The following is a 23,259-nucleotide window of genomic DNA, read 5'->3' as shown; positions in this document are numbered from 1 at the left end:
TAGGAGGGAAAAGGCGCTTTATTTTTTAAGCGCCAGACAGAAGCCCATTTCCCGTTCGGAAGTGCAGTCTCCCGCCAAAAAGCATCATGACACCTAAGCGGGATGCATATAAAACAACTCGTTTCACCGCAACAAGGGTCAGTAGCCATCATCAATCGCTGCAAACAAGACGTCTCAGTCATACAGTGTTAAATACTATATTTTCAACCTTTTACAAAGAAAGTCGTTTAATATCGGCAGCTTGAAAAGAGAATCTATTTTCTTTGCGAAACGAATTTACATGTTTCGCTCTGTTGGCGTATTCACTTGTTGCCCGTGAGTGATCTCGCTTGTGCCGAGAGGGGAAAGAAAATCTATCGATGCAATAAAATTGTTCCGTAGAAATCTATTGTTTTTCAACGTTGGAAACTCTGAGGCGCATTTTTGCATCAATCAGTCCGCTGAGTGGCCCGGCAGTGAAAAGTTGACAGTTTCGCGTACAAAAGTTGTGTGTAGTTTATATTCTCAATAATAATAATCGAAAGGACTTTTTATATTGTGCAATCAACATGACTCTGAAGATGACGACGACTTTATGTGGAGTTGTAAGTAAAAAAACATATTACTTATTTATTTTTATTATTTCCATTACAACACCACACCCCGTCAAATTGCCTTTGAAAATATAAGCAGAAAAAAATATTTTTGAAAAAATACGACACCCTGCAGGATTCGAACCTGCGCCCCCGGGATTTGCGCCCATGTACAAAAGCCCACTAAGCTATAAGTATCCTATCTCATTGCGACAAAGTTGACTAGTAGTTTTTACAATACTCTCTGAAGCGCTTTTTTAAATTTCCTTATTATTGGCAATCGGCAACTTATGTACCTTAATAACTAACGGGTGTCAGAACCTCTCCAAATCTTTGTTATAACGTACCTGCACCTGCTAATAATATAATAAACTATTTCTTTTGTTCAACAAATAATTCACAAGATTTAAGTATGTAACATATATTTTCCCTGACGTGTTTTTAAATTATGTACGTTCAATAAAGAATGTGAATTCTTCGTTAAATGAAATAAATAATTTATTAATATCAGAGTCTATAATAATATATAAACAAATAGTTTATTTTAAAAACTTCGGCTATTTTTTCATTCTCTTGATTAAATATAATTGAAAATCATATAAAAATCAAACCTATTGTGTATTATAAAAAAATAAATTGTCACAATAGTCGTAACAAATAAAATCCGACTCAATATCAGCATACACTTAAGTACCTTCCACACATTTTTTTAAAGTATTGGATACTTCACGTGCTCTTAAAATTGTTTAAAAAAAGGATCTTTTAAATAGATTATCGATTCAACCAGAAATGTCTACAGGAAACTAAGATTATTAATTTATTAGTATTAACAGATATAGAGAACCATTTTCACATTGTTTATTTCCAAACTAATACATATTATATTTTGGCATGTGTACTGAGGCATTAATAATTAATGTGATGATAGATATACAATATATATGGTAAATAAAAAGACTTTTGTACGAAAGATGTAGATTTTTTCTAAGTTTTACATTCCACTTCTCCACTACATTCCACTTTTATAAGTTCAGTTATTTCCATCTGCAATAATAATTCAGCTAATGCTTTTTACAACAATTTAGAAAATTTACAACGAATGTAACAGATCTTTGTTTGTTGCACAAAATGTAGATAAGTAATAAAGTTCTACTCAAAATTGAATCACTTATCAATACAACGCAAATATACGTCTTATTATAGATTATACAAATATTAAATACTTTTTAACTCGAAATAAACAAACATGCATACATACCTACATAGTTTATGACAACTAGTATGATAGAAAGCTTTTCAATATGGCGCGATCTCTTTAGCTAATCTAAATAAATATGGAAAATTTCTCCTATAATATACAGCGAAGAAGATGCTCGAGCAACTCAAACCACAAGATATTAAACACTCTTGCAATAATAATTTCTTCGGTTTACCTGATTCACTTCCTGGCTCTCGTCTCAAATTAACCTACAAGTTTCAAAACTGCATCAACTATGCAATTATTAACCTTTTCATATTGCGTTGATAACTGTTACAAAAAATGTCGTGGTATTTTTTACGTAATAAAAATATAATAAATTTATTACAAGAAGTTATGACTTGCAATTGTCGCTTTAGAACAGAGATTCCGGAACTTTCTCAAACTATACCAGTTTTAGAGCAGATTATTTTTTTTCCTTTTTTAAACCATGTTCAATCCTGATCTTTTTCCAAACACGTGTATATTGTTTGCCAGACCCAATATTCGAACTCGGGACCCACGAGATTATATATTTAATTATCCGATATACGCGTTATCCGCTCGGCCATCGTAAGCGTGAGCGTAGGTATATTCCATTAGCTCCCCAATAATATCGAACAAAATTATACGTTTAATAAAACAATTATTTAAAATGCGATGTTTGTTCTTATCAAGCAAAACGTATCACCACTTACAAAACACAAAAAGACCAATACTGGAAAAACAATTTGCGGTCAATTACATGCATAAATAATTATGACTTCAAAATACGTAAAATTATTCATGAAAATTTCTATGGATGGAATTAAATATGCCTGATGGGCTATTTTAAAAATACTCGAAAACTTTCATTTTAAAAACACTACTAAAAATAGATTTTCTATATGATTTTTCAATATAATGTAAGTATGAATTATTTCATTAAAAATCCTGATCACTTTGAAAAAGAAAATCGGTTTAGTATAAGCATACATTTTTAGATTTACATATACATAGTTAAGAGAGTTTTCATCTTTGAATTCAATCACATAACTCAGAATACCATTTTTTGACTTGGCTATTAAAACTAGAAGTGCGATTTTTTCGCCCAACCTATGGCAACCAAAACCACCGTACTGAATTTGTTCTGAAATCAAAATATCATAAATCAAAAAGTTTGCATGAAACCCTCTTTCAATAGTTCAAATCTTTACACCGAAACCCTTGTTTCAGTAAGAAAAGACCACGAAAATATCATATGAAAAACACAATTAAAAATAATAGTATCAGGTACTTAATCTTTACATATCTAGCCTACATTCATATTAATTTTCTATTCATACTTATTGAGTATTGACATACTTAGATATAGCTAGTTAAACGATGACTTAGCTACTTCACTAATAACATCTAACAAAAGCTCGAACAAAGACATAAACAGTTGAAACAAATATGATAAAAAAATAGCTTCAAACTGGGTACAAACTCTGAATTTGATACCACACAGTAAACACCAGAGCTGTGCTAGAAGCAAATTTTTAAAGGTTCGGTTTCGGGTTCGACTCCAGTGTGAAAATGGAAACGAATTTCCGAGATTCGAATCTAGCAAATCAAAGTTCTAGTTATTACAAAAAAAAATATTCCTACTTATAGCAGGTGGAGTATATCTATAGTCACCACAACTAATAAGTATTCAATTATAGTAAATAAACTTGTACACAGAAATACGTTGTAATGTATAATAATATTAATTAAAATAACTGGCTCCAGAACGAGTGAACAATGATCTAAATATTAAACAGTGGAACCTCTGAAATCTCGATATTTTAGGGGATCCGGTTCCGATTTCAATATTTAAAATTTGTCCCAATGAAGTATGACGCCTTTAGCATAGTGGTCTATGTGCATGGACGCAATACCCGAGAGATGCAGGCTCGATTCCTGCGGGGTGTCTTACTTTTTTTGAAAAAGATTTTTTCTATTGGTTATATATTATATTTTCTTATGAGTGTTTTTAAAATTATGTAGGTATGTTTGATAATTAGAATGTTACATTATTAAATCTTGTGAATAATTATTCGTTGAATAAAAAGTATATACTTAATTAAAAATTCCAAAATAATTAAGGGGTTATAAGGGTTCAGTTCTGGTTCAATTTCTAACTCTGATAAATACAAGGATGTCATTGCAAATGGTAGACTACCGTATTCGCTCGTTGAATTAAAAATAATTAATGATCTCAAATGTACAATTGACCCAAGATCCTATACATGACAGTTCTGAATTTCTATTTTTCGAGTGTAACATTTAATTATTTATCGATCTAACGGAGACCTGTCAATTGTGTGGCTTTAATTAAATCGAGATGAATCTTTCGGCGGCGTGCCATCTGCCGGGCGGAGGAGAAATCTCGCGGCGAGGTGCTAAAAGTCATGATCTCGAAAATAATGGACACACGGAATAACGACGGACGTAAACATGGCATTACGGATATACCTAGCAGTAGTGTGTAATGCTGAAACAAGGTTAAGTCAACTAGCGCCAGCTGGAAGCGGTGCGACGACCGAAAAACGAAAGCGAAGCCTTGACATTGCAACTTGTAACTTCGATATCCCAACGCGAATGTTTACTACTAAAATCAATTGATCTACCGAATTACTATTATAGCAAATGCTTATGTAGCGAATTGCATTATGTCAATCACACCCTTTAATAATGTCTCTATAGGTCGGTTGACAAAGAAGTCTGCCAGACCGTCAGTGGGGCATATCGGTGTTTGCTGCGAGGTTTCCGCGAGGGATAATTATTATTAATAATCTTTTAATAAATTCGCGGCAAAAGAGAATGTATCATCTCATTTAAGTTCAACAGAATCATTCATATAAATCAATAAAATTATCTAAGGGACACTATAGGAAAGGTCACAAACGATGTGAAGGAACAACATGTGGTTACTAAATTGACCCCTGTAATTCCCCATAATCATTATCACGCAGAATATATCAACTACTGGATAAAATACTGCCATAGCTCATCCCTTTAGCTTTAAGTATTCGCCGAATTTAATTTATTCACAAAATTGATAGATTATATTAAATCGTTTACTACAGACAGCTATTTCGATTATCACATAATTTTCAAGACTAGTAAGTAAATTAAACGTGGTTATAGTGTGACAACAGAAATAGTTATCGACTATTAAACCAATCTTTCGAATTTAATTTAATATAATCATCATTTTGTACAATTAAATTTAACTGTATTTTCTGTTATGTATATACTCAAAAGGCGAAATGGCTCTGAAATATAAATATTATACACATGTAGGTACAAACTCTTACATGACTCTAAAGTCTAAATCTAAAAATATGACAAAGTGCCTACGATATAGAAAAAATAATCGATTTACTTTATCAAATGGCGGTTATATGTTATACATCCAGCGCATTTCAATTTCGGCAATTTGATTATTCCTGTTTGCTTCTTTACGCATTCGTTTGGTTTGTAGACGTTCATGTCTAAACACCAAGTACCTACAGAATATAAATTCTATCGTTCGTATAAATTTATACCTGGACAGAGAGCCTAAAATTAATATTTTGATAAACAAGTTTTCAGTAATAGTCAACACGGTGCATATGCATGCAGTACATTGTTAAATAATAATTATGTATCACACATCATTTATTTTTCCTTTCTCAATAATTGCTCCATATTTCTACACGTGTGTGAAGAAAATAAAAGCAACTTATTTATGGTGCTTGTTCAATTATTCGCTTCGGTAGACGTTTTGGCGCCAATTAACAATTTACAAACGTACACATTACAATATAAGCTTAATAAGTAATAAACAAAACAATAATAAACAATCGCCGATCTGTATTAATGAATGAATATCTGAGTTGTAAGCCACTAACACCTTGAGTACCAGCAAAAAAACTGCGTTAAACTGTTAAATATAAATTTGATTTAGGCGTTTGGATCAGCAGCGATTTTCTTTGACGCAAATGACGCAATCGATTAGTCAAAATATTTAAAATGGTTCCTCAAAATAGTCATACAATTATTTAATTACACTGAAATCTTAAAAGGGTTCTTATTTCTCACGAATGGAGTATAAAATATTATCTAAAGCATAACAAAATCCCCAAAACTTACATCAAAGGGGTCCATAAAACAACCACTCAAAAACGTATCTGTATCGTAGTATATTCTTGGGTTTTCACCGTGTCTCCTTCTTTACTCGACGTTTCGGGCTGTATATAAATAATAAATAACTTAAATAGGATGATTCAAAGAGCACTTCTTTAAACACAAATTCAAACGTAAGTTAGAATAGTCCTGCATTCAGCTGACGACTTGGTAGTTGTAGTAGTTGTAATATATTTTGGGCTAGACACTTTTTTATTATGCCTGCATCGCATTTTGTACTAGGTATAAAAAGTTTCTATCTCTTTAATTAACTGGAAAACTTTCTAAAACCACAACCCCTCAACAAGCGTTTTTGACGTTATTGGAATAGAAATTGTATAATAATATATCATACTGCAAATAAAGCTAATATTACATAGGAACAGTTTGTTCTAATAACAGAGTACGCATTCTGATAATGACAGTCACATAAAATGAATCAATTCTACGCTTGTTGCGCACGCGCTTTACGGCGATTTCATATACATATATATTACCATAATCTACGAATCCAATTGATGGTTTCCGCCATTTCTTCTCGGCACTTTGTAAAATGCGTATCGAATCATAAATTAGTTATGACTGCGCCGAGTGATTAAAAGAAACAGGTGGCGTGTCGAGACGAAACGTCACTTTGACAGACCCTCGTCCGATCGCCGAAGTTACCGTAAGACACCTCACGCGATTTTTTTAATTTATGGTAACACGACTATCGTCTACTGATTTACAACAATATCAATTACTTATTGTGATTATGGATTACAATTAATTTACACACGCTGTGACAGGCAAATCACGATCCAACGTCAATGTTTATATCAACATTAATTTTAAAAAAAAAACAATTATGGATACATGTATCCATACATGCATAATGATAACATTGAAATTGTATTTTTTTATATTGCGGCAATTTTAACTGCCTTAACATGTAACTAAAATATAACGTATATACATATATATATATATACATTCAACTGACAGACAGTCTACTCAACGATTAAGCTTTATATATTAATAAATAAACAATGTTAAGCCGTGTACACATAGAGAAAAAGTTGACAACCTCGGATTCAATATATTTTACCATAAGTTGTTTGAGTGGTCCATTGCGCTAACAACTTTTATTTTTATCGCTTTTGTACTTAGGTTTAATGGGCGAGTTAAGCCGAACTGCCGTTTTTTAAGACGTTGCCAATTTCAGTGTGTACACAACAATGTGTGTTTTAGTACCTACTCCTTACGCACTTAAAAGTTAAATCTAAAAATAAACGTGTAAAATTTTCTAAAAAATCTTAGGTATTTTATTCTTTTAATTATTCTGGACTCCCATGATATAACACTATATTAAATAAAGCAATATATGGAAAATGAGATGGTTTGAATTGTGCCTAACGGTGGTTACGACACGGTATATGGCCGCATATCGGGTGTGGAAAGTGGCGGATGGTGGAAGTAAAAGCAAGTTCCGAGTGACGATCAATTATTTACAAATACTAACTAATTGTCAATTTAAAATCTATTGCTATCGAGGATCCCCAACGAATAGCTATACATATGTAATTATAGTCAATATAGTCAACAAAATGCCAAAGATCAAAATCACGTATAAAATATATGATTATCCCCTTAATAATAAAGGGAAAGCTGTACGAACGTACAACCAAAATTAAATAAATAACGTATTATAACATCCTTGTATATTATATTGTGCATACTTAAAGAAAAATATTGTCTTAATGCGGCCCCTTAGGGTCATAGAAACGTATTTCATTTTTCTCTACTTTACAAGAGACCCCAAACACAAGTAAATTTACATTCCACAGACATTACCATACCAAGTGTATGCAGGAGATATGTATTGACTTATATTTTATCCATTGAATTTTTTGATAAGTTTCTTTGTCACTTAACATAACATGTCATTTAATGTCCAGTATCATACGTAACTCAAAATTGTTAAAAAATTAAGATAGGTTTCTTTGACTCTAAGGGGCCGAATGATAAGTGTAGAAAGCTAATAAATATACATGTACTTTTTATTTATTGAATTATCATTACGTAGTTTCAATAAACATTTTCTGATAATTATATGTTAATATTTAATAAGAGGATTATGTACTTTCAAGTAAATTAATAAAATGAAAGTTAATACATAATTCAAGATTGGTAAAACGTTATCATATACCTACCCAAAATACTGAACCTATAAAATCCAATCAATTTCAAGTAGATGCCGATATATTGGACTAAAATACTGTGAGCGAAAGTGTTTTAAACAACGTAAGCTGGCATAAGTCTAAGTGTGTTATATTTTATGGTCAATTAATCCATTTTTATCGACAGTTTGTGATTAAAAAATGAATGAAAACGAAACATGTGTTAAATGTAAGCATTTAAAGAAATGGTGAATTGCCATGTCATTTATTATGGTGGGCCAATAATTAAACTGAATAAAATATGCGAACACTTTTCCTAGCATACCCCGAAAATAATTCGTGTTCATTGTCTTCCAACACAAATCGACGATATACGCTGTATTGTACAGTTATATTTCCTTATAGCCCGTTTACATGTGCATGGATTTACTATATCGTATGTATAAACACGTATTATCGTGCAAGTTGCAAGATTGTAGCATGGATCAAAAAAGTTCAGCGGCTTCTGAATTTTCGCGCGATAGTTGTAACTTGTGATTGTGAACACTTATTATCGCGATAGTTTAATTTACATACTATTGGTGCCAGTAAATCTATGGATGTACAGGCGCTAATATTTTGATTGTTCGTCAAATTATGAGATAAAAAATATCATTTTTCTTTCCGGTTCAATGTCAACGATGTCACTAGCGCTGACCATAATATGTACGTAATGCGCAATAGAGTGTGGCCGGATTAAAATAATAATTAGTCTAGAGTCTAGACATATGACAGATTATTATCATCAACCGCGACACTTATACCTACCCTGTACGGCTCGTACTTTAAAACGAATTTTCCAACACTATCTGTAATTTGACTAAATCACTGACAAAGTGTGTTCTATTTATACCTGATCTTAAAAGCCTACCTTCACCCTTCGCCACTTGTATCCATAATTACGCATTAAATATTGGCAATGTTTGAGGACATTTCCGAGGCTTTCTATTTTTTGGGTTTTATGGCCTGGCCGTTATTAAGTCGTACCTAAACCAAATCTGGCATCAAATTCTTGGTGTATGGCGATCTATCTTATTAGTCTGTTCTGTGGGCTCGAATGTAATAATAAAAATATTGCACATCTATGATTCGAAGTATGGAGTATTTCCATATAGCACCGGTACGTATATATACATAATATATGTAGGTATATATCATCCGCTGTATAAACATTACATATACCTAACTAATTTTGTGACTTATAATATAATATTAGAAAGTTTAATAATATTAAAAAGTCCTACTTACACACTTTTAAAGAAAGTGATTAACGGTTTTAATTTTGATGAAATCTATGAAGATTTACCTACAAAATAATTATAACCAAGTGACCTGACTGTTATTTTATTTTTAAAAAATATATATACAATGAACATACCGAAAGAGTTTGAAGTGTAACTGGCGGAATTCTCATGAAAGTGTGCTGGCGATTCGATAACGTGTTTAGTACGACTGAATTAGTAGCTATAGAAAAAAAAAACTATACGTTAGCCTAAGACTTTAGCACATTGCAAAATGTCATTTACTTATTTTGATATTAAATTATAATGTACGAATTCCATACTGTTTTTTCAATTGTTTGTGATTGTTCATCTAAATATTTTAAATAATGAGTGTGTACCTATTGTATTTTTAAAAAACTGTGGTATTTACTACAAATGAATCTACAGTGTGAAATTATTTGCAGTTCATCAACCATGGTTACATTATTTCAGTAGCGTTTTCATATGTTTTCATATATTGTCAAGATGTTAAAGATTTATTTCTAGTACTTACATATAAAGATGGAGCCTAAACATATGACACTGGAGCAAAAAGTAGCACTGGGAATACTGCACTAATTTTCATACGTCATACTGTTATGATCCCTGCGTGTCATTTCTTTCTTACATAGTAAAATGGCACTTTACATCAAACTGGAATACGCTTCAGCGATTTTATATGGAAACCTACAGAAGATTCAATTTATTTGCTTTGATCAGAAGGATTTTAACATTCATAATTTTAAAGTTTCCTCAGAACAAAATAGGCGAGAGTTTTGCAAGTACCCAAATGTTTTTAGCTGTAGGTAGGTACTATCTAATAACGTACAATAATATCGCTTTAAAACAATGTGTAGTTTTCATATTAATATGATATTAGGTATCTAGTATTTAACCTTAGACTTCAACGCAGCGGTACGACAGAAACCCAATTAATTGTAAACACTAATTAAACTATGTTTTTCTACAAAGTAAACTTGGGAAAATGTACTTTTTAAATACTCAGTAGGTACGTAAAATTTTGATTCAACATCAAACAGTGTACATCAACAGGTACATGATTGAACGCTTTTCAAAAGCATCATTCTATACAAAAGGCTCCCGAGAATGTAGTGTCCGATGCATTTTTCAATTCCTATCAGTGATATCAATTTTTAATATAAAAATAAAGGTATTTTTAATCTAATAAGTAACTACGTACTTTAATTTCTTGATAATTTCAAAACAAAAAATGTTGAGTTGGCTAAAAGGGTTGATTGAAAAGACTGGGCTAACATTCTATCCCTGTGCAAAGCAGTGTCAGAAAGGGAAAATATTGCCAATATCATCACCGACTTCCAGTAACGGATATGGCTTGATATTTGAAGGGGAATAATAATGTTTTTTTTTAAATAAATATAAATTCACTAGTAAAAAAAAAATGGTCATTACTTACTAACATTTTTATGCTAAAGTACGGACTCAATTATTAAAATTGTCAAATTCCATCGGAATCTAACAAATTCTCATAAGTATTACCCACTAAATGCAACATTAAAGTACAGTTAGTCATTAGTGAATGTATTTTTTGCGGGTATGTAATTTGCCAAAGTTTAAGGGTCAACTAAAACGTGACGTCACGTAATCCTCCGACGCGTGAATGAAAGTTTGTTTTTTCACGAAGCGATTGTTGTATACATTTTTTTAAAATAACAAATTCGGAAATACCGAAAGAAATACAATTTACTAATCGGGTTGAACACATTAGCATTCCCTCTCCTCGGCGAATTAAATGAGTTTAATGTCATTATCATTAACCGAGATATTACACTACAAGCATTTTGTAAACATTATCAAACATGAATCAACATTGGATACAAAAAAGTAGTCCTTAAGTATTGTGTGTGTAATATGAAATACGAAATCTTTAAGGGCAGATATACATCAAATTAAATAAATAAAAATGATCCCAGCATTTATTTCCTTAAATGATTTAAAAAAAAAATAGTTCAGTTTAATGCCATTATCATTAACTGATTATTTATAAGTAGCTTACTATACGTACCATTATCAAACACGAATCAACATTTTTAATATACATACTTAAAAGCTTAGCTAATTATCGAGTGTGCAGTAAGAAATACTACAGTTTTTAAAGTTTTAACTCGATGAAGTCTTGTTTGTATTATAAAATCTCTGTATAAACTTACCACATAAGCGTGGAGTTCGATAGACGTAGTCAGAGCGACGCCGAGCGAGATAAAATGATGCAATCGGTTTCATGTAAGAGCATTCGGAAATAATAACGGTAACAATAATTTAATTTAACCTATGTAATTCATGCGCAGTAGAAGAAATCGCCATCTGCGCAGTTCAAGGTTAAGCTATTCCACTAGGTAATAGAAGTTAGTGCGCATTGAAACATGGTGACTTTTACAGCCGCGATATTTGGTAGCCTGTTTTGAAGTTCGTTACTATATAGGTATTACAAACGCGACATTGTGTGATTGTTCATCTAAGAATTCTAAATAATGCTGGTTAAGTGTATTTGGCTGCCCGTCTTTGTAGAATAATGAATGCGGTATTTTCTTTCAATGCCAGTTATTACTATATTTTTAACTGTCAACTGTCAATTTATCTGTAAGCAGTAATCCGTAAAACAATGTCATGAATTCATAACGAATTCAAGTTTCAAGATACGCCTGGATAATAATCTATGGAATTAATTTATAGACTAATTCTGATACCAATCAATAGTAAATTAATGTTCTTATTGAATCTGATAAAATTGTAACATTACTGTTTGAATTGCTCCACGAACAACGAGTTACCTATTTTTATCTCCGTGCTATACGGCCATCTCTTTCCGATAAGACAGCTCACGGTAAACTCTAATACGGCGAAATGTAATATTAGCATTGGGCTGTCACAGTTCGCATCCTGCATCGTTTTTCCCTGTTCATTCTCCCATCCCGTAACTAAGGTTTGAACAAATTTCTACAAAAGGTTAATTATCATTATATACCGGAAAAGGAAATTTACCTCTTTAACAATACTATAAATCATTGAATTGTGGATTACTAATACAATGAAATTGCTTTCTCATCAATAGGCCGCCATAATCATTCTTCTATTTTGAGGAGATATTATATTATGTATGTTTATAAATTGGTTATACATTTTCAACGATCAATTTCTGCACGACTAGTAGCATAACAATTGTAACAACTAACGAGTAATCATTTTATAATGACAAATTATTTATTGTCATCAAAATTACAGCATATTATAAAGAAATGACAATATTAAAGGCATACATACCAAATTATTTAACGAATCTAAAATAAATTTAGTAAATTAATACTATGAAATTACAGCATATTACAATGAAACATTAAAAACATACCCAATTTTTAACGAAACTAAAATAAATTTGCTAAAATTAAATATTATCTACTAATAACACAATAATAATTATTGTAGTGAACATTTGCTTTTTGGTCTGTTTTTTTTACTATAAACATAATAAGTATTATTATCTACCATACAAATGTGAAGTTTGATAGATGTGACAGAAAATATGACGTAGTTGGAGCGACGTTGAGCGAGAGAAAACAATTCAATACGCTTCATGTAAGAGCAGTCGGGAATACCAACGGTAACAATAATTTAATTTACCTTAAGTAATTCGTGCACACTAGAAGAAATCGCGTAATTTCAAGGTTAATTTATTCTACTGTACTACACTATACTTTCATACTAAGTAGGTGGGTACCTAAGCACCACATAAAGTTTTTTTTCTTTGAATGATCTGTTTCGTTGTGATTAAAACTTTTTTTGACCATGTCCGATCCGGGCATCCACAGGGTGGAGGTGTGTATTAACCCATTCACTGCAGACCGGTTAATCAATATGTAATTACCACATTTCAATAACATGCTAATTATATATAATGGCCATCTAATGCCGACACGATAGCCGAGTCGTCAGTGCTGTATGAGATAACATATTTTTGTTTTTACGAGAAATCTATGTTAGCCACTCGCTCAACCTACTAGGTCCATATGTGTATTTGCCAGACCCAAGGTTTGAATATGGGACCCACGATATTATAAACCAACGCGTAAGCCGCTCGGCCATTGTGAGTGTTTAAAACTACCGGAACAAAACTTATAGACTAGGTACATTGATAGTACAAATTTAAAAATAGTTTCATCTCGATACCTCAAAAGGTTACGAAGTAACAAGATAAAACTTCTCGAAAATAATACACTTGAAACAATTCATCACGAGTAAGACGTCTACTTTCAATTTTCGTATTTTACGCGGACGAAGTCGCGGACTATCGCTAATACAACGATCAGGCGATGGAATAAGATGTAATGAATCGTTTAATTAATAAAATTAAAAGATAGTATGCTGTAACTTGATTTACATAATTTAACAATAATCGTTAAAAATAAGAATATAGGTAGGTACACATTGTTTTAATCATGAAAAATTAGCTTAATATTTATGAGGGTATTTTGGGAAAATAGTACTCATAATAAAGGTAAAACCATAAACAACCAACAGCTTCTTGGCCTTAACTCTATTTTGTTGTGAGTGACGGCTATTCATTTTATAAGGGCAGTATAACACACATTATCATAATATAATAATTACAAGATAAAAAGAACTGTTTATATACTTACAACGTTTTTAAATTTTCTGTTGAATCATATAAACTTGACTTGACTAGCTTAAGGCCATGCATTAGTTGAGGCACGGTCTAAAAAGATCGTCGCTAGGCGATGCGCGGATTGCGGGTGGCGGGTGAAAATGACGCCTGTCAAACGAAATATTAATTGTCATATAAATCCAACATACGTCCATTTTATGTTCAGTTTATTGTTCTACTAGTAACAATAATAATATATTCATTGACATGTTTTCTTTTTAAAGTAAATGGGTAACGTTTTTAGTCATCTTTACACGATTTTAGAATTAATTGACCCGTCGCTATCACGCAGCAAAGTGACGTGTTCCCGGGTCAACATTCTCTCAGTGAATAGCAGCGAGTCCAAAATTTCGTCGCGCGTACAATTGAAAATTATTTGGCGTTTCACTGATGCGTCACCTTAAACGATCAAAAAAATTGTACTTGATAGAAATACTAAATAAATATAGAATACTGAAATGTCATTTTAACATTTTATATTGATTTCCATAGTAACGCATGTATATATTAATAATTTAGATGCTAGGACCCCAGACCCCTAGCAACCAATAATAGTGTTTTACTTTTAACGGATTTCTTCCGAAATAACTTTTCATACAAAACAGAATTAACTGAAAATGAATTCAATTCTACTTAAAGATGGCTAAAAGTATTAAAAGAATGCATTGGCATCGTGTTCTGATAAATTCTAAAAGTATCAAATGTCTAGCTAGCTAGTCGGTAAATTAGTTAAAAATCGATTGCAAGATTTGTACTGGATAAACAACCACCGGACAAATAAGAATACGACCTAATAAAAACGTTGTAACGTTGTAAGAAACACAAATTACCATGCGTTCAAAGTACTCAAAAGACTATTATGTTGAATAAAACTACTAATATGTTCTCTTAAAGGTTTTCTCCTAACGAAAGTTCGACATCATAATTTTCTATTTGCACTTTGAATTTTGATTGTGCAACGATTTTATACCTACTCATATTACTAAAAATGTTTAATTCAACGCTTCTTCGGACAAAGTGCAGTCACGTCTCCGTGGCACGTGCAAAAAAAAATACTCTCTCGAGGGAGATAGGTATCAGATATGCCAACAAATCATATGTGTAAAGCGTAATTTAAACGTATTTACCGTAAAACGCAAGCACGCTACTCAGTGTTGAGTTGTTTTTATTCACATCGATTTATCGTCCCAGAATCATAACTCACAAGACGAAAAGAGAAACTTCAATTCAACGGATGCTTTAACAAAGGGGTTACTACTTTTCTATCAATACCAGCGAAATGCTATTTAATGTTAAATATATCGTCAACTCAATATTACAACTAGATAACTTGCTTTATGCTATTTTAAGAACATCACTGAGTCTTATATGTCTCCAATGTTAACCATTCATAAAACGCTTTGTTGATAGCGTATAATTATTATCTTCATGGACTGGAATGAGTTCATTGAAGGCGTCCCCCGAAAAGGGGTCTATATAATACATCATGTCAAAAAGTGATTTTATTGACTAAAACGGGTCTATAGCATTGATCTCGTTATTGGAAAGTTTTATTATTTTATCTGCCACAGTTTTTGAGATATTAGCAATACTAAAATGCTTACCGTAGAAGAGGGGTCTATATGATTATTTTATTATCAAAAATAAAAAAAATGTCAATGATAAAGAGTGCTGTCATGAATATAATAATTATTATCATATCCTCCAAAAGTCCGCATGATCGAATAAAACTGTTTTTTCCTCTCCTGAACAATTATGTTTTTGCATATAGACCCCTTTTCGGGGGACGCCTTCTTATGTTCATAATTAAAAGTGCCAAAACAAGTGGATAGATTTAATATTACAATAATAAAATGTTAGGACAGCATATTTCCTGAATATTTTGCGATATTTATAATAATATACAATATTATGCTGTAAAAGGCTTTAGCATTATATTCGAGCAGGAATTAACCTGCGTATATAATATAAAACGGTTTAAGAGCGTACATAAGTGAAACGGCAAATAATGTTCAACTGTATGTGGAACGAAATTTCGCAGTCGTCGCCAATCGGAGACTGACAGTAGAGGTGTGAGCATGTCAATTTGTTTTGTGATGGCGTCTGAGGAATATATTCTTAAAACGTGTAAAGATGATTTAAAAACGTTCCGCATGTACTTGAAAAAGAAAACATGTCAATGAATATACTATTATTATTACGAATATAATAATAAACATAACATAAAAAGGACGCATGTTGAATTTTTATGACAATTTATATTTCGTTCGGCTCGCGTCATTTGCATAATCCGCGCATCGCCTAGTCACGATCTTTTTAGACTATGCCTTAGCCTTAATAAACATTCATTGCTAATTATCGAATGGGACTGATCATGTCATGTTATGTTATTTTATTGGAAGAGGAAAATAACATAGTTGAGAAATAAAACAGTAATGACTAAACATAATATATGATAATTCAAAAATGTTTGATTTTTTCCATCCAACCCTCGTCCAATGAATGCAGGTGACGTTATATTTGGGACAATATGGTAATTAAATCCAGCATGCACCTTTCTAAGTTTAAAATTCGATTTGCTAACAACGTCAAGATCGAAGTTGGCTAGTATTATTGAGGTGACAGGTAACTAAACGTATCGTTTTCACACACGAATAAGAACACATTTTTCTGTACCTACATATCTCTAAATGGTCGGCGATTTTATGTTAAATGGGACAGTTACACCTATGTGCAACGTTTCGATTTATATTAAGTAGGTATGTGCTGGTCACTAGGGAATCCAATCCCGAGCCAAAATTCTGATCCCGGGATTTCGGGATTACAATTTGACAATCCCGGGATTGGCATTTTTTCCATTGTTAATATAAAATGTTTATATTTACAAATAACATTGATAAAATCGGTAAAAAATAAATCTAGTATAATTTATACTATTTAAGACATTTATTGTTAATATTGTATACGTTCAATCTTGGAAATACACAAGTTTAATGGAGTAAATAATATTGTAATATAAATGATAATGTGAATTTAATGAGATTGCTGTTTCTGATAGTAAAGACATAATGAATGGATTAGCGAGATTTAAAATAGTAACGCAAATAATCAAGGCGTACTTATGGCCTTTCCGCATCATAAATATAATTTTTCGACCATGTCCGATTCTAATAGGATCATATGGGCCTCCACAGAGTAGAGGTTTGTATTAACAGACTTTTTTTTTACGAGAAATGGATGTCAGCCACTTGCTCAACCTGCAAAATCTAATTATCAGCCAAATATGAAACTGCCGTAAAACGTATGATATCATGGTGGAATTACTTTGTTAAAAGTGCGAAGCATTGTTTTTTCCAATCTTTCTCATTTTTAATAATTCATGTGAAAAAATAAAATGAATCGGCAACCTACACATGGGTATAAATCAAACTTCATTCAAACTCGGTTTATTTCTAATGTAGTTATTTTTTATTAAAAGTATTTTTTGTTTTATTTTCGCTTTTATTTTATTTTCCATAAAAATTGATAAAAAAATCAATCCCGAAATCCCGGGATTATGTTTATCAATCCCGGAATTCATAGGTATCGAAAATAGCTCGGGATCCCTGGATCCCGTGATTGGAATCCCTACTGGTCACTAAATATGGAAATGATCACGACAGCAGTTGGCAGACTGTCCCTTTCGATCCCTTATAAGTGTACATTGACCATATTATTAAAAAAAAAACATAGTTATATATTATTTATTGTTTAATTTTTTTTTCTTTGAATTATTGTTTTTTATTTTATTTCTTTTCTTTAAAATTATTTTTTGCTTTGTTTTTCTTTCTCTACTAAGTTATATACCTGTACTTTTTATTCTAGATGTCATGTTGCGAACGTCTTGAATTAATAACATGTTATGTGCTCAATGTGTCTTTTTTAAATAAATAAATCGTGTTCATTTTGTGATACAATCGCGGAAATTTCAAAACCGGTCTAGGTAGAATTTAAAGAAAAGAAAATGATTTTCTAATTTTATCCGATATCGTTAAAAACAAAAACACCTGTTTGATAAATGTAGTTTAGTCTATTATAAACTTAAAAACCTAATTTATGGGGAGATTTCATAAATACATTATTTTAAATTATTATAATCACGTGTAAAGTGCGCAACTAATATCTCTCCCTATGCGCTAGTGTGAATTTGTATTGTTTATCTTTATGCTAACTATCGCCGACTGTGTTTACATCGCTCCTGTTGTATCTTATTGCCTCGCTCAGCCGTTTTCCCTTCCTTGTTAGCTGCCCAAACCACAGAATACCACAGATCGAACTATTATGTTATTGCCATAATGGATCATAACAGTGATTTACTATAAATATTTATTTGTGTGTTTCAGATTCTCTTCATGCTGGCTGTGTCCGGCGTGAGTAGCGAAGTATCCTCCAGAAGTTTGGCAAAATCGCGCCAGAAGCGCGAGCCTCCGATAATAGTTCACATACCAAAGAGACGACCTAAGCCCTCATACGGACCACCCTCGAGGAAATACGGACCCCCAAAGTCTAAATACGGTCCACCAAAACCACACTACGGTCCGCCAAAATCAAAATATGGACCGCCAAAGCCTAAATATGGTCCACCGAAACCGATCTATGGACCGCCGAAAATTAAATACGGCCCACCGAAGCATAAGTATGGTCCACCAAAGGCATCGTACGGTCCACCTAAATCATCCTATGGACCACCAAAACCATCTTATGGACCGCCAAAACCAATGTATGGACCACCGCCTTCTTCCAGCTACGGAGCACCTCCGTCGAATGATTATGGTCCTCCACCGTCAACGAGTTATGGCGAGCCTCCTTCATCGAGCTATGGCGCACCTCATAAAGATTTTGGAGAACCGTTATCAAGTTATGGGGCGCCACCTTCAGACAGTTACGGAGAACCACCGATGTCTAGTTATGACGCACCGATTTCGCCAGGTTATGGAGCACCGCCTTCGTCAAGTTATGGATCTCCACCATCATCCGGTTACGGTGCACCCCCGTCTGATAGTTATGGAGAACCTCCCTCCACAAGTTACGGAGCGCCACCGCACAATTCGTATAACTCAGAACCGATCGCAAGTTATGGAGCGCCACAAAAAACTTATGCGAGACCACCAAAATCTTCATACGAAGCTTTTAGTTCAGGAGAAGACTTTAATAGTGGATATCAAGATCAACATGGCGAATCGTTTGAAAGCGGTGGACACTCGTTTGGATCATCAAACTACGATTCGAGCTATGAACCACAACAATATAACAATCCACCAAAGCAATCATATCACCAATCTTTCCAGAACAATTACAAAGCACCATCGACTAGCTTCAACTCCAATTATGATTCCGGTGATCACTCCTACAATCCTACATCATTCGATTCATCTTCTAGTTATGAACAAGCCGGATCTAATTATCCCGATATGTCCGTACCCCCATCGGATTACTTTGGAGCTCCGACTTCATACAATGGCGGAGGAAGTCACTCCAGTTATGAATCTTACGATAGCGGAAACGGTTACAACGATCACTCTACTGCATTCTCCAGTAAGAGGCCGATTAAAGTAGCACCTAAGCAACCATTAAACGAAATGGTCATCGTTACCAAACGACCAAAGCGAAAACCTCAAGCAAATAAAGTACAAGTAGTAAAGGTGACCAAAACGAGAGCAACGGGTAAAAAACAAAAAGGATATTCACAAACTCCAATTCCAATTGTCGGAGGACAATATGCTGAACCTCCAATAAGGAATGTGGGTGATTCATATGCTAGCTCAGCCACTGATAACAACCCTTTTAGCTTGGCACCAGTAGATGCTACACAATACGGTAACTATAAGAGTAGCAATATGGCATTTAGTCCTCAAAATGTCAACGACGTGTTTACAGCTAACAAGAGACACATGACTGAAGGCTACACTTTGGAAAATGGTAATGAAGGCGCCCAAAGCAGAGTTGAAAATGTAATACTGGGTAAGAAGTCAAAGAATGAACAGTTGTCTCCTGCCAGTGAGGTCACATTCAGTAAATCCATATCGCACAGTTACTATGCAGGCACCGCGCTGGATCCTTTCTATTCTTCCACAACTCCAACGCCGCAAAAGAACCATAATGAAAATGTCATAACGACAACCGATCATGATATCCTGTCGCCAAATTACTTTGAGAGTTTGCCGGAAATTAAACTATCGGAAAAGACTTCGCAGAGATTTCGTGACATCACAGCTGTAGATATTGAGCGATCATACAGAGATACGTCGACTGAAAAATCAACTAACTTCTCTCCGTCACCCTATGATACACACATACGAAATCATAGAACAACATAGGGTTACTTAAACATTATGGAAATAAGGATGGTTACCTATTAAGTGTTTCTTGATGAATGAACGTGTGAGTGAATTAATTTTAGTAATTTTATAGATATCGAAAACTGACAATCAATAAAATTCTTTGCTATTTAAATAAATTAGATATAAAGGCATTGTTATAATTCTACTATATTATAAAAGCACAATGGCCAAATGCAGAGATGTCAAAGTTAAGTTGGCCTTAACGAACAGTTTTTTATGAGAATAATAATGAACACATTGATTATTTTTCTAACTTCCACCAAGTTGTCAGTGTCAGGTTAACTGTTGCTTAAAGCCACTTAATGACTATGCATTTGGGCCTAAGAGTATAAATTAAAAAATTACTTAAGTTTTCGTAATTTTTTGAATATTCGGGATGTAATCTTCAAAACTTTTGTATTAGTCAATGAGTGTTTGCTAATCTTCAGTTTCCTTGAATGCAAAATTTATTTCATATTATTAAATCACTCAATAACAGTAAGTTATCACAGTATAAATTTGAAATTGCTCTCCTGAAAAGTTGCTATTATTGACTTATACTCTTAGTATGTAGCATCTTAAATATTATAACCTTTCCAAAATACATAAAGACTTAATATTATATAACGTTGTAAAACACCATTACTTAATGTATTTGACAGTTGTCCAATTTTACTATTATATGTCTAAGTACCTACTTCAATGCGCTGTCATAATTTATTATGATGGGAGAGTATGGTAAAGTAAATAAACTATTTATTTTATTCAACGAATAATTCACAAGATTGAAGAATGTAACATTCTTTTATAGAACACACATAATTTTAAATCACTTCTGAGAAATAAATAACAAAAAAATACGATACCCAGCAGGTTCGAACCTACGTCCCTCGGGAATCGCACCCACGTGCACTGACCACTATGCTATAGGTATCTTATCTAATTGCGATAAATTTAACTAATCGTTTTTACAATATTCTCTGAAGCGCTTTCTAAATTGTGTTAATAGTTGGCAATTGGCATTTGTATTTTAAATCAAAGTATTAAATTACCTTAATTACTAGCCGGTGTCAGGATCACTCTGTTTTTCACTCAATTTTTATTATAACGTACTTGCACTTGCTATTAATTTAATAATCTATTTATTTATTCGACGAATTATTCACAAGATTTAAGAATGTAACATTCTTTTATTGAACGTATATAATTTGAAAACACTTCTGAGACTAGAAAAAATCGTTATATATATATATATGTTAGTAATAAAATAAATGGTATTGTGAAGAAAATCAATATGACTTTCAAGATGGAAGTATTATACAAGAAGTAAAATTATTAATAAAATAATTATTTATCAGAAAACAGAATTACGAATATTTTGAGCTATCTGGCGGCATTTCTATATTTTGTAAGTGATAATAAGCGTGCAATAAGAATTTTAATTTCTTTATAGTATAAACATTTTCATGCAGCTAAGGACTAAAGCAAATAAATAAAGCATTCTTTGTGATGATTGGTGGGTAAACAATATCGCTTTCCTATTTAATATAAGCAGTTTAGTGTTAGTTATGCCATGTTTACCATCAACAATAGCTTCGTATATTACATATTATTATACGTCTATATTTAAGAATACTTCCAGTACCAAACACATTAATAAATATTATGAAATGTAAGTATTTGGTAATGATTATACAAACACATTGTTATTGTTTAATAGATACAACTAATGATGCTAATGATCACATTTAAAATGGTATAATCGTAAACGTAAGTGATAAAAATACTGGCATAAATATATGAATGTCTTTTATAATGAGACTCTATATTGTTATTATATTTGATGAGATAAAGCAAAACTTGTTTTTTCAATAACTCAATAACCATTGTTAACCCGGCACCTGCCTCAAAAATCGTATGACGCACCATAACTACGCATGAATTTCATTATCGTCTTTGTTCTATACTAAAAAAAGCAATAAAAAATATGTCACAGCTCCAGTCGAGAACCCAAAGCCATTAAGATAATTTCGACACACTAAAAAACCGTAATAAATCAGTTATAATATCAGAAACACTCGAACAAACGAATGCTATCCAAATTTGAAAGAACTTACCGCAAGTCGCCATTTTGTAGCAACTAGTTAGAGCTCTGCGCGGTGTGTAATATTTCGACACTTGTGCATACGTTCCCACGAATCGAGCGTTACTAATTTTCAAGTGCATATCGATAAATCACATATTAATGTCTTCGGGTTGAGTCGTAAACAAATATAAAGGGGACCCTTTTAATATATTTAAACTACACAAACACTTCACTTATTGAATATTATTGATAAATTAACACGAACTCACATATTTAAAAAAAAAAACAAATACAATAATAAACCTATTTTAAAATTCTTTAGATGTGTGATATATTTTAAAGCAAGGTGACAGACATAACGCAACATCACACGTTGGGCACATATAGCGAGAGAGTTTTGTTTTTTTCGGATTTTTTTTAGAATTCCCGCATACGAAACATCTTCTTCTAGGCTTATCGGTATTTTGTGTCGGTAAAATGTATTCTGGCAAATGTCCCGTTGCACTTTTGGGCAATAATCGTACGGGATTATCGCTAGTTGACGCTGTCGGCTTAGGCAGGGGTGCATTTGAAATTCTCACACAATATTTGTCCACTAGTTGTTTTATTACACAGAGTTGAAAATCGCCCAATGTTTTTTTGTCAGATTTAATAAATTTATATAAATAAAAAG

The 23,259-nt window shown here is 32.6% G+C and overlaps 2 protein-coding genes across 2 annotated transcripts in view; one reads left to right on the top strand and one right to left on the bottom strand.

Moving 5' to 3' along the window:
* Positions 1-23,259, bottom strand: part of LOC147065456 (neurobeachin-like protein 1) — a 177,316-nt gene that overhangs the window by 113,655 nt on the left and 40,402 nt on the right. The window lies entirely within an intron of this gene.
* LOC147065457 (uncharacterized) lies at positions 421-21,334 on the top strand. The gene is made up of 2 exons (XM_085957218.1): positions 421-584; positions 18,524-21,334. Exons 1-2 carry the CDS (start codon positions 549-551, stop codon positions 20,495-20,497), a joined length of 2,010 nt encoding a protein of 669 aa, XP_085813344.1. The 5' UTR covers positions 421-548; the 3' UTR covers positions 20,498-21,334.

This window comes from Rhyacophila brunnea, unplaced genomic scaffold, assembly GCF_057557595.1.
Source record: "Rhyacophila brunnea isolate RB1 unplaced genomic scaffold, BYU_Rbru_1.0 scaffold_6, whole genome shotgun sequence".
NCBI classification, from domain to species: Eukaryota; Metazoa; Arthropoda; class Insecta; order Trichoptera; family Rhyacophilidae; genus Rhyacophila; species Rhyacophila brunnea.
Note: the sequence above shows the minus strand (reverse complement) of the source record. Positions and strands in the feature narration are given on the sequence as shown.